This window comes from Hirundo rustica, chromosome Z, assembly GCF_015227805.2.
Source record: "Hirundo rustica isolate bHirRus1 chromosome Z, bHirRus1.pri.v3, whole genome shotgun sequence".
NCBI classification, from domain to species: Eukaryota; Metazoa; Chordata; class Aves; order Passeriformes; family Hirundinidae; genus Hirundo; species Hirundo rustica.
In genome coordinates, this window is record NC_053488.1 from 1,192,193 (window position 1) to 1,204,853 (window position 12,661).

Here is a 12,661-nt window from a genome sequence, read left to right on the forward strand (position 1 = left end):
GAAGCCGCCGCCGGTGCGGGGGGGCCGGGGGAGGGCGCAGGCACCGCGCCGGCTCCGCTCCCGCCGCGCCCCGCGCCGCCGCCGCCGCCGCTCCCCCCGCACGCACCCGGGGGAAGGCGGAGGTGCGGGGAGGGCGGCTGACTGCGGAGAGCGGGGAGGGGGGTGGGGGGGGGAAAAGGGGAGGGAAAGAAAAGGAAGGGGGAAAAAAAAAAAAAAAAAAACCCACACACGAAAGGAGGAGGAGAAGTAGGAGGAGGAGGAGGAGGGGAAGGAAGGCAGGAAGGAGGAGTGAAGAGCAAAAAAAAGGCACCGCGGCAGAGGCGCCGGCAGCAGGGAGAGGGTCGGCGGCCGGTGGGCACCCCCGCACCCATGTAAGCTCCGCCGGGAGCGGCGGGCCCGGCTCGGCCCGGCGCGGCTGCTGGGGAAGGCAGGAAGGAAGGGACATAGCCCCACTTTTCTCTCTCTCTCTTTTTTTTTTTTTTTTTTTTTTTTTTTTTTTTTTTTTTTTTTTTTCCCCTTTATTTCCTTTCTTTCTCTTCGTAGCAGCCGGATCAAGACTCCGTGTGGATTAAACCTTTGGAAAGAAGGAGGGGGGAAAAAAAAATAAAAGCCCACCCCGAAACCCCCACATCAGGACGACCTGGGCTTTTAAAAAGGGATACAACACTCTGGATGCGCTCGTTCTCCTCTTTTGTGACAGATGCTTAAACCGACGTCCAAACCTTAGGGTTGGTGTTTTTTGGTGTTTTTTCTTCTTTTTTATTTTATATTTCTTTTTACCCTTTTCAATAGACGCATTTTTGGCTCGCTCTTTTTTTTTTTTTTTTTTTTTTTTTTTTTTTTTTTTTTTTTTTGGTGTGTTTTTAATTTTTTTAAAAAAATTTTTTTAAAAAAAATTTTTTTTTTTTTTTTTTTCGCCTGCCGGCTCTGCCCTGCGCCGCATCCCCGCCGCCGCGCCCGCTCCCCGGCGTGGCGGGTTGATGGGCGCCGCGGCCCCGGGGCGGCCGAGGCTCCCCCGCGGCTCGGGCCGCGCTCCGCACCCGCGCACGGCGGCGCGGCGCCGGCAGCCCCCGCCCGCCTGCCCCCGCCACGGACGCCGCGGGCTCTAGGCGGGGAATTTTTCCCTTTTTCTTCGCTTTTTTGGGCAAAGCCGGAGCCAGCGGCGGCTCTCTCCCTTCCCTTCCCTCCCCCCCGCCCCTGTTTTTCCCCCTTTTTTTCCTCTTTCTTTTTTTCCTCTCGGTCTTGATCTTCTTCTTCTTCTCCGTTCGGTTTTTCTGCCGGTTCTCTCGCGGCGGGCGGAGGCGCGGCCGGCGCATCCCCCCGCGGGAGGCGGCGGGACCCGCGGCCCCAGCGCGGAGACTGGCGCATGCCACAGCCCGCCTCGGCTCCGCTGCCCCCCGCCGCTGCCCCCCGCCGCCGCCGCATCCCGCCTGCCGGCCCCTTCATGCTCGGCGGACGACATGCCCGTTTTGTAGCCGGGGGCCCCTCCTCTCGTCCCGCATGTTCAGGACCAAACGCTCGGTGCTCGTCCGGCGGCTCTGGCGGAGCCGCGCGCCCGGCGGCGAGGAGGAGGAGGAGGCGGCGGCGGGCGAGCCCGGCGCGGCGGCGGCGGTGGCCGAGCCCCGGGCGCACTTGGGCGGGGGGCGCGGGTGCTGCCCGGGCAAGGCGGGCCGCGGCGGGCGGGCGGCGGCGGGCGCGGAGGCGGAACTGAAGGCGCTGACCCACGCCGTGCTGAAGCGGCTGAAGGAGCGGCAGCTGGAGGGGCTGCTGCACGCCGTGGAGTCCCGCGGCGGGGCGCGGACCCCCTGCCTGCTGCTGCCCGCCAAGGCCGACTCGCGGCTGGGACAGCACTGGTACCCGCTGCCCGTGCTGCTCTGCAAGGTGTTCCGCTGGCCCGACCTCCGCCACTGCTCCGAAGTGAAGCGGTTATGTTGCTGTGAATCCTACGGCAAGGCTCACTCCGAGCTCGTCTGCTGCAACCCGCACCACCTCAGCCGGCTCTGCGAGCTAGGTACGGCGGCGGGGGGATGGCGGGGGTCGCGGGGGGGGTTAGGGCAGTGCGGGGCTCGGGGGGATGTGGGAATACCGGGGGACGGCGGGCGCACGAAGTTGCAGGGCGCGCAGGGGCTGGAGGGCGTGCGGGAGACGGAGGGGATGCAGCGGTGCGGGGGCTGAAGGCGTGCAGGAGATGGACGGACACAGGGACGTGGGGTGCAGGGGATGGAGAGGATGCAAGGGGTGCGGGGGATCCAGGGGCTGGAGGTGTGCGGGGCTTGGAGGGGATGCAAGGGGTGCACGTGCGCAGGGGATGCGGCCATACGTGGATGATGCAGCCCCCACCCACATCCCGGCCCGCAAAACCTTTTTTTTTTTTTTTTTTTTTCCCCCCTCCCCCTTCTGGAGGAAAGAAAAAAAAAAAAAAAAAAAAAGAAAACCAAAACAAAACCGGCTCACAACAAACAGCAAAACCCCAGGGCGCGCACAAGAACTTTCCATTGCCGCGGCTTATGTATTTCCTTTCGTACTTAGGGGAGGGGGCGACGCCCCCACCTCCGGGACCCCCCTCCCTTCCCGGGGGCCCCGGCGCTGCCTCCCCGCCGTCCCCGCGCGGTGCCGGGGGATTAAGGGCCGGGCGGCCCCGGCGCTGCCGCGGCTCCGCCGAGCCAAGGAGGCCCCGATCAGACAGCCCGAGCGGCAGATAGCAGGGAGACTGGCGCCAGACGGCCCCTTTTGTTTATCTGACAGCTAAATATCAAGGCAATCACCGCCTCGCTGCCCTGCCTCCAACCCCCAGAGCTAAGACAAACAGTTTTGCTAAAAGAATGCCACTGTTATCATAAGTTCCTATCTTTTTTCTTTTCTTTTTTTTTTTTTTTTTCTTTCTCATGGCTCTGCCTTTATTTTCTCTGTACTTCTCTAATTCCAGAGTCTCCCCCTCCACCCTACTCCAGATATCCAATGGATTTTCTCAAACCAACTGGTAAGTGGACTTCTTTCAATGCAAGTGTAAGAGATAAAAAAATGGCAAAACAGCCCCTTTATCAGGGAAAACAGTCCGCTGCCTTTGTCGTGCGTTTTGCTTTTGGGTTGCTTGTGTGCTTCTGTGCCTCCTGCTACCCCTCTAAGAATTGACATTTAATTTACCTAAGCCACCTTGTGCGCACAGTGGGGTCTTAAAACTCTGGCAGGAAACTTCAGAAGGGAGTGCAGAGCAGGGCAGGCCTGTGCTGCTTGAGTCAGCCAGGAAAACCATAGGCTCCAGTTGGAAACGGCAGTGCTTCTGCACCCCTGGGTGGATTTTTAGGGATTTAGGTTGGGATCCAGCACAGCATCTTCCTGTTGCCTGGGAATCCCAGTGAACCTTGGCAGGTGGACTGGTTGGTTAGAAATCTGAGTTTTATAACCCTGCCTCATCAGGTTGGGAGGAAAAAAAAAAAAAAAAAAAAAGGGGAAAAGGGTTTGAAAAGTTACTTTTTGAACCTTTTTCAAATTTAAATTTCTTAGCACCGCTGTGCATGCCTGTTGCTTGTAATTGAATGTCAGGGTGCCAGGGGAGAAGCCCATTTGAGGCTGGCACCAGCTCTTTTGCGGTTGTCTGCATAAACTCTTGGTTGGCAGCGAGCTCGCCGGGTGTGAGATAAATGAGGCTGGGAGAAGGAGGAGAGGTGGGGAGAGTCGGAAACACGAGGAGCTCGGGAGGAGCGGCTCCTGGCTTCCTGAGGATTAGTGGCTCCGGAGTGGGCTGGAGCACGGTGGTCTCTGTGGTCGCGTCCCGCGGTGGTGGCAGACAGGGGAGGCACGGCACTGCAGGCTGGCAGAGGTAGATTTATGGATATATGGATGCTCCTGGAGACCAGTGTCTGATTGGTGTGGCTGGCATTTTTTGGCCAAAAAGCAGTGTCTGTAAAATTACCTCTCTTCGGTGTCTCACGGCTAAAAAAACCCCAGCCTTAAGGCTGCTCTGGTGCCGTGGTGGGGTCTCATCCTGCCCTGCTGCTCCCTATGAGGCTGGGCTGTTGTTTTCCCCTTCTGCAAACTCTTTGGGAACGCTACTAAGTCTTTTTTTTTTTTTTTTTTTTTTTTTTTTTTTTTTTTTTTTGTCTTGCGGAAATAAACAAAGCTGTTTAACAAACAGTTGGGTTGCAAAGCATGAGCTATCTTTCCTTGGTGTGAAGAAAACAGAAGATAAGGGCTCATGAATGAAAGAGGGACGTGGGGAGTAGGTTCAGCACCCAGAGCGTGTGCTGGGATGCAGAAGGGTTGTTCTGTAATGCAATCTGAGGGTCTGCTGGGTGATGAAGTTCTTGGGGTTTCGCAAAATTTTGACTGCATCCCTGGGGCGCTCCCCCAGAAGTTCCTATTTTTGCCTTTGTGGCTTTTCTCTGCAGTCATTGATGATCATGGCATGGGATGCAAAGGGCTTTGGAGCTGCAGGAGAGAAGGGTTAAATCTTGGTTTTGGTTTCCTCTAAAGATGTTAGGACAAAATCTATTAGCGGGATCTAAACATCCAATCTGCCTCTGCCAGGATCTCGTTCTCAGTTAGCCGAATGATATATTTATTCATTAGCAAGTGTTGACATAAGGTAGCAAAATGTGTGTAAACAGAAAAGCCGCAGAACATGAATGTGCCATTTCGAAAGGAAAAGTTATTCCTATCGGCCAATAGGAAGTGATTAACCCTGCCCATCGGAAGCGCAGAAACAACTGGGTTACTCACCAAAAAGTCCTCCTCTTTTCTTCCTTTTTGAAAGAAAAATCCGCTTGGCAGCTGAGCTCTGACTAACGGGGCTGTGGCAGGCGCCAGCGGAGCCTGGAAGTCTGTGGTGGCAGGTGGGTTTTGCAGGCTCAGGGTTTCTCAGCATTTCCTCTGCAAGGGGACCGAGGGTTTCCCATCCCAGCCTCGGTGCCATCTCCTGTGGCAGTTCCCCAGCTGCGTGCTGACAGCCGTGGGAAGGTGTGAGGATTTTTTTTACCTGGCTGATGCCCATCATCCCCCTTCTCACCTGGGGCCTCGGGCAGGAACAGTCCCTGTGTTTAGGCTCTGCAAGTGGAGCTGTGAATCCAGCAGGAAAGTTCTGCTTTCCCATCAAGCACGACAGCTGTGGTAAAAAGTTTTTTAAGTGTTCAGTGCCGTGTCTTGCAAGTGCTTTGTGTGGAGAGACAGGCAGATAAACCTGGACTGGTGCGGGCTCTGGCAGAGGTCACCCGATCAGAGAATCAAAAACCAGTTTATGTTGGAAGGGACTCTCAAAGAGCATCTAGTCCAACGCTCCTGCAATGAGCAGGAACGTCTTCAACTAGACCAGGGTGCTCCAAGTCCCATCCAGCCTAACCTTGAATGTTTTCTGTGGGATCTACCATCCCTCTGGGCAACCTGTGCCAGTGCCTCACCAGTGCCATCGTTAACCGTTTCTCTCTTCAATATTGTCTAAACCTCCCTTCTCTTTTTGTTTAAAACCCTTAACCGATGGGGGTTAAATTGGTTTTTCTGGAGGTGATGGAGGCTGAGACAGGCTGCATCGCAGGCTGGAGGAAAGCGGGGATGGGCAAGGAGCTGGGAATCCGCTGCAGGCGATGAAATGCCACACCGGGCTGTGTTGGTAGGAAAGATCTGGTGTTTGTGTACTTCTTGCAGAGCAGAAAGACCTGCCCTTGATGGCTGAGTTACCTGAGGGAAGGCTGTGGGCCCGCCTGGCTTGCTCATTCGTAGAATCCCAGAATGGTTTGGGTTCGAATGACCTTAAAACTCATCTCGCTCCAACCCCCTGCCTTGGGCAGGGACACTTTCCGCTAGACCAGGTTGCTCTAGGCCGCCTCCAGCCTGGTCTTGGACACCTCCAGGGATGGGAAGGACCTTTATCAAGGAGAGGACTTTCCCTCTTCCTCACACGGGATGTTGGCAGGGATGGATGATGGGGGCACTCAGCGTTCCTGATATCCCTGCTGGAGCTGCCTCCTGGCAGCTGTGCTGAGGGTGAGGTGGGCAGTAGCACCCTCAAACAGTCCAGGCAGGTTTTTGACTCTGCTCTGAGTGGGACGAGGGGCTGCACGTGGCTTTATCGCGCTCCTGCGTGACGGGACTCGGTGGTGCCGGTGTACGGGAGCGCAGGAAGCTCACTGGGATGCGGCTGCGGGGCCGAATGCCCTCCTGCGGTGTCAGCTTTCCAGGGAGCTGGAGGTTTGGCAGCTCCCAGGAGCTATTTGACACCTTGCAAGGTTGGGCTGGTGGCCACAAGGAATAGCTGTGTGTCTCCGCAATGGTTTCGTGCTGGGAGGAGATTGATGTGCACCAGGCTGGGGCAGACGCCCGCTCCTGCCCCCCCTCTGGGGCTGAAGGCGAAAGGAGCCCCAGTGCCCGCTACTAAGGAGAGCCCTGGGCACCTCTGCGGGCGGTGGGAAGAGTGCAACAATGAATCCAGCCACGGGCAGGGCAGAGACCCTGCCAGGGTTCTGCCTCCGGGATCATCCCGCGCCTGGCTCTGCTGGTTGGTCTAGAGTTGAGCTGCACCAGCTCTGCATTCCGGAAAGGGGGTCCAGGGGGTGATTCATGGATGAGGGGAGTGGTCTTTTGGGTGATGGGATGTGACCAGGGAGCTGAGGAGAAGTATGGAAGCACATCCCCCCCATTGCTAGGGTTGTGTAGTTGAAGTTTGGGTAGGATTCTGTGCTGCCTGATGTGGTAACAGAACCTGGTCCCATGGGATCCCTACAGCACGACAACATGGAAAGGACTGGTTATGTCCCTTATCCACAGGAACTCCTCAGGGAGCTGTAGCTGCAGGGCAGAGTGGTCCAGCCTGTGTTCACAAAGCATCTGTAGCTCAAACAGCTGAAGCCATCACAGGGGAATGGTGGGGGAATCTCCTGTCTGGACTAGAAAGGGTTAAAAAAAAAAAGGCAAAAAAGGAAAAAAAGCTCCTCTATTTCTTTAAAGCATAGAAAACACGACAAGGCATTTAGAGAACGTATCATATACAGTATTTCACAAGTAAGTCTATTTCCTGTCTCCTCTATTGTTTTCAGTTTGATTAAGTATATCCTGTTAAACTGTATATTCCTGTTAGGGCTTTTACTTTACTCTGATAAAATGAGGTTATGCAGACAGGAATTTCTTATTCACTGGTATTTCAGGGGTGGGATCTGGCAGAATTGCTTTATCAGTAGGGAGAAAATCATCTCGGCTCTCTTGGTGGTGGCCCTTGCTTTGGGATACAGATGTGGCCGAAATGAGGGCACAGAGAGCCCAAATTTGGTGAAACCCAAAGTCCCTGAGGACCAGAAGTTTGTGTGAATTTCACTGGTCTTCTCAGGCTTGTTCTTTGCTTTGTGGTCTCACATGGTAGTGACCGAAAAGCTGGAGTCGGTGTGTCGGACCAGGAGATCGGTGTTGGCTTCTGACTGTTGTCACCTGGAAGAGCAGGCTTAGGACAGGGAGGTCCAAACCTTGATCTCCAGCACCTGCACGCATGGGGAGAAACCTCTAAGGCAGCAGCCAGTCTTACCCTGCCCTTTGGTGGTGCACGGAGGAGCAGGTCCAGCTGCCCAGGAGGCGGCAATGAGGTCTGCCAGCAGCTGGTGGTGACAAAAACCGAGCGGGGCACCGCACGCTCAGCCCGTTCACTGCAAAAGGGCAGCAATGAGACGTTTCCCTTTCGGTTCCCGTTTCGGTGAGTTACAGGTTTTGACTAAATTGGGTGCGCAAAGCCACGACTTAAGCGTTTTTGGAAGCTCGCTTACATCAGGACGGCGACAGCCTTGATCTCCTTAGCCGGTGACTTGTCCAGAGAGGTGGCAGCCAGCCTGTAATTTCTGCCAGTCTATAATCAGCGCTGGCTGGTGATGAAGCGCAGCCTTGACTGAGACAACGAGTTAGGGTGGATGCTTCTTGATGAACTACCGTCTCTGTGCGGACAATTAGTAATCGCTTCCTGCTAAGCCCTTTGGAATGCGTGCTCTGCTTGGGGCGATGCTGGGAGCCTGCAAAGAGCCACCTATATACTGACTTTTCTTTTTTCTCTTTTCTCTTTTCTCTTTTCTTTTTTTTTTTTTTTTTTTTTTTTTTTTTTTTTTTTTTTGTTTCCTTTTCCCTCTGCTCCAGCAGATTGTCCAGACTCTGTGCCTTCCTCCACTGAAACAGGGGGAACTAATTGTCTAGCCCCTGGGGGGCTCTCAGGTAAGACGTCTCTTGTTGATCTTGGCCGTGGGTTGCGGGTTGCGTTTGGCTGAGGGTCCTGACAAAAGGCGGGGAGATGCTGGGGGGAGTTTTGGGAATGCACGTCGCCGAGAAGGGCGTGCTCGCAGGGGGAGTTGGGTTTCCTTTCAGTAGCAGCCTCGTGCAGAGGATGTGTTGAAATCCCAGACAGGGTTCTCCATCCCTGAATGCCTGCGTTTCCTTTGAATTCCAGCCTTGTGCTCCACTCATTTTTGGGCTAAGGCAGGAGGAGGCAAGAGGACTGAGGCGGGGGAAGGCTGAGCGATGTTGGTTGGCTGTTCGTTCGGGCGTGTGGATGACGGGAGCAGGTGCAGTCGTACCTTAAAGAAGGATTCGGTGTCAAACCCTTGCCTTGGTGGTGGGGGGCATCTCTTGTCCCTGGGATGAGAGCCCTGCTCAGACTTGGCTCCTGGTGAGGTCAGCAGCATCCCACACCTGATGCACAAGGCTGGTGGTGCCTGGGGAGGAAAGGTGGCCTGTTTTTTAATAGAGGATGTGGCAGAGAGGGGTGATGAGGTTTTTGTGTCCCTTCCTGGTATATTCCGTGATTTCCATTGTTTTCCTATTTGCCAACTCCTTTGGCCTCCAGTTGCTGTTACAGGATGGAGGCTTGTGAGGTGGTTTCTCCACCCCTCTTGGAGTTTACGTGGAGGCATAGAGTGGTTTGGGTTGGAAAGGACCTTTGAAGGTCACCTAGTCCAACTCCCAACGCCATTTCCAAGGTGTGACGTCTCCAGCACCTCGTCTCCCACCCCAGACCGGCCACCTCCGTGTCTCTGCCAGGATTAAAGTGTCTGAGGCCGTGTACCTGCAGGTACAGGCTGATGTTTGAAGGCGCTTGCCTTTGTGGGGATGTCTCCTTGATTTATGATTTATTCATCACCCTGGAACTGGAATTCGGAATCGGGTCGTCTGCGGCTGCACGCGCGCATGCATCTGCCCCTGCCTCTCTCCAGGAATTGCGTTTGGTGTGGATGTGATGTCTTTAAGTGAGCCTTGTTTGTTTTTCTTTGGGTGTAATATATACCCTGTCTGTTATTTGAGAGGGGAGCATATTGTTTGTTCAAAGGCCCTAATGAGAATTAATCAAACGGAGGGGGAGAGGGAACAGGAAAACTTGTTGCTGTTTGGTTTTTTTTTTTTTTTTTTCTTAAGGCAGAAGGATTTGCGTGGTTTTTTTTTTCTTTCTTTTTTTTTTTTAACATTGGAGCCTATAGCTTCAGGGAATTTGAAAAAAAAAAAAAAAAGTGACTGTAGAAAGGAAAAAGACAAGAAGCAAAACAACACAATAAGGATGTTGTTAGATTTTTTTTTTTTTTTTTTTCCTTTTTCCTCCTGAAATACACCCATTGCAGAGGGGAGGAGAGAGTTCAGTTCCACAGGATACCACATGAAATAAGCAGAGGAAGTACTCGCTTTTAAAAGGGGGCTTTCTGTAAGGTTCAGCCTATTGATAACATCTCGTCTGGCAGCTCCGCTCCCGAAGGGAAGGCAGGAGGTGGGGGCTTGGGCTGCAGGAAATAACATGGCTCGTTCCTGGTGCCTCCCAAAGGGCCGCGGGAAGGGGACCCCTAGCTCCTTAATTGAGCTTCTTCCCCAAATGAAAGCGCATTTCCACCTGAAAGTGCATTTTTAACTTACTTTATTCTATTGTTATTATTTCATTGGATTGGATTTTTTTTTTTTCCCCTCCCTTATCAAAGGTTCCCCACCCCCACCCCCCCCCCCAAGCCTGGAAACAGAACCTTTTTACGATCATTAACCACTTTTTTTTTTTTTTTTTCCCTCCCCAAATGTAATTGTAGCCATTTAGTTTAATGAGGAGCTGATAGGAGAGTTGACTCTTGAAGGGATATGGTTAGCTACCCAAGCCCTGAATGCCTCCACATGAAAGAGCATTTGTTTTGAATTTGCTCTGATTTACTGGCATCTCCCTTCCGCGCGCAGAAGTGCAGCACTGAAAATTCCCAACTGGAGAGACCCAGTCAAGAAAGGAAAATAAACGCACTTTGGAGCAATCCTCCAAAGCTCACTTTCTCCTCCTCTTTTTTTTTTTTTTCTTTTCTTTTTCCCTACCTCCTACTGCATATTTTAGCTAGCAGAAGAGTGTGTTTGCAGAGGGCTTTAATGAGTTATTGGCAGGGTGCGTGGCCGGTGCCTTGGCTTGGTCTTATCTGTGTTTGGGCAGGTAGGGATGGGTGATGCTGGGTGGAGAATCCAACGTCCCTAGTCCCCTCCAGACCTGTGTGCGTTGGATTTGCAGCTCCTCGATGAAAGGATGGTTTAAGAAAAAGGGGGGGGGGGGAAAAGGTAATTATTTTGGCAATTTGGAAACTGGAGTGGGTGTGCGTGGATAAAGACATCAGAGGTGGTTGTTGTTGGTGGTGGTGGGATCCTGCAGCACTGCAGCCTTTGGTCATTAGTGACGTGTGGTGGATGCTGGTGTAGCAGCGGGGTCAGGAGTCCTGCTCTGATGTCTTAAAGAGCAAGATTTGGCAAGCCAGATCACTCTCAGTACTGACTGAGAATTTGGGAATGAGGCCAGCCTGGGGGTCACAGCCGCTCCGTCGGGGGAGTGCACGGGGGCGTTGAGAGGATGGTGGCAAGGGGAGCACTGACGGGGCTCAAAGCGAGCGCCCTCGCAGCTCTCTCCACGAGGAGCCTTTGATGAGGAGGAGTCTCAGATCAGCCACTGCTGGGCTCTGTCTCTTACTGGGGCTGCAGGCAGTTGTGTTGATGGATACCAGAGGCTCTGGAGGATGTGTGGCGGGGGGAGCCGAGCGGCCGGGGGATTTACGGGGAGCGCTTCCCCCTTGTGATAACTGCTCTGAGCTGCTCTTTCCCTCCCTCCCTGCCTCTTCTTTCTCTTCTCCTTTGTGACCCAGGAATGTGATGCTGGGTAGCCCTTCGCACCGTGCTGGTGTCCCCTTCTCGTCACACCTCTGCTCTGTCTTCTACAGCCATCCCGTTCTCTGGCTGATGTACCCCTTGCTTCTTCCCCCAAGGCGCTGGCTCCCGCTTCTGTATTCTTGGCTTTATTTATTTTCTTATATCATCTTTATTTTTATCGGTGGTCAGCCTGTGGGTAGGTCAGGACTCCTCGCTCACGTTTTCCCCCGCTGACACGGCCGTGCTCAGGTATTACTAGCCAGATCCTTTCTGTCCTCAGCGCGGTTAGGGAGCAAAAATATCCCATTGGAGATAAAAATAATTCCCGTAAATAGGAGACAGAGGGTGGCTTTCCTGTATTTTGAGCTGACTTGCCCTCGGCAGATGTGTTTGGTTGTGACTTCTTTCAAGCGAGCAAAGCCATGCTTGGAGCGGCTGGGGGTGGCTGGCCCGTGGTTTGGTGGCATCAGGTTGGTATCAGCCAGATTGCTGCAGGACCCATGGAGAAGCCCTGCTCCAAGGGTGGGAGTGAGCTGGTGGTGCTTGCTGCTGGGTCTCCACGGAATGTGATCCACCAGCCCTGGACAACTCTGTCCTGACCCGTGTGTGGCGTGGGGCTGGTGGCCCTCGGCTGCTGGAAGGCTGTGGTGTCCACGGTGGGTGAGCAGGTGGCTCTCCAAGCAGGACAGGTGATCGATTAGTGCTGGGTCTGCTGGCAAAGAGAAGCTCTCGAGAAGTCCAGAGCATGTCCTCAGAGAGGGAGAGCAAGTTGAGCTGGCTTGTGTCCTCGCCACATCCGCTCCTTTTTTACAGAGGTTGTTCCTAAAATACCAAACCTGAGAGGTTATCCCGGTTTTGGCCCAATTCTGCTGATTTGCTCAAACTCTGGAAGTGCCTCAGGATGCTTCCAAGAGCCAGTGGATGTTGAATGACGATGCTTGGTGGGTGCTGGATCAAGGTTCTCCAAGCCTTGGGCCTGGGAAGCCAACAGAGCTCTTCTGTAGCAGGCGCAGACTCAGTTTCTCCCTCCCAACTCCACACCAAAAACGCAGGGAATAGAGTTCCCCAGGCTGGAGGAGCATTGGCATCGTTCCCTACTCTGGCTCTCTGTGCTGTGGGACCTTGTCTGGTTGAAGGGACCTCTCGGCTGATTGACATTTCATTCCAAAATTGCGGACAGGCCGGGAATGTTTCACTATGCCTCTGATCCCTGCTGGTATCTGCTCCACGGGGAAGAAGCACCTTGTCCAAATCCGGAGATATTTGCCCCCCAAAGCGGCTTCCCGTCGCTCTCCCCTCGCCCATGTAAACAGGATCCTGTGCTGTTTCTCCGCCAGAGCCCTGCCTGTGTTTTCCCGTTCCCCCTACTTCCACCTCCCTCCCCTACGGAGTTTATAACCTCCTGTGAAATGCCTTTATTTACAAATTGGCATCCTATTATAATCTGAAATTGAGACATCTTCCTGTGGAACCAGGATTGTATATTTGTCCCAGGGATAAACAATTGCTTGGGAATTTTTTTTTTTTTCTTTAAGTCACTTATTTTTGGTTTATTTTT

General features: G+C 53.7%; 1 protein-coding gene across 3 annotated transcripts in view; it reads left to right on the forward strand.

Moving 5' to 3' along the window:
• The first annotated feature begins 236 nt into the window (after positions 1 to 236).
• The window catches only part of SMAD7 (SMAD family member 7), a 29,589-nt gene continuing 17,164 nt past the window's right edge, over positions 237 to 12,661 (forward strand). The window contains exons 1-5 of one of the 3 annotated variants that reach the window (XM_040091216.2): positions 237 to 371; positions 544 to 728; positions 1,882 to 2,011; positions 2,927 to 2,980; positions 8,101 to 8,175. In XM_040091216.2, the coding sequence (XP_039947150.1) occupies positions 2,959 to 2,980; positions 8,101 to 8,175 (97 nt within the window). In that variant the 5' untranslated portion in view covers positions 237 to 371; positions 544 to 728; positions 1,882 to 2,011; positions 2,927 to 2,958. Of the gene's footprint in view, positions 372 to 543; positions 729 to 1,500; positions 2,012 to 2,926; positions 2,981 to 8,100; positions 8,176 to 12,661 lie in introns of those variants that run through there. The other 2 variants (XM_040091214.1, XM_040091215.1) reach the window with 2 other exon arrangements.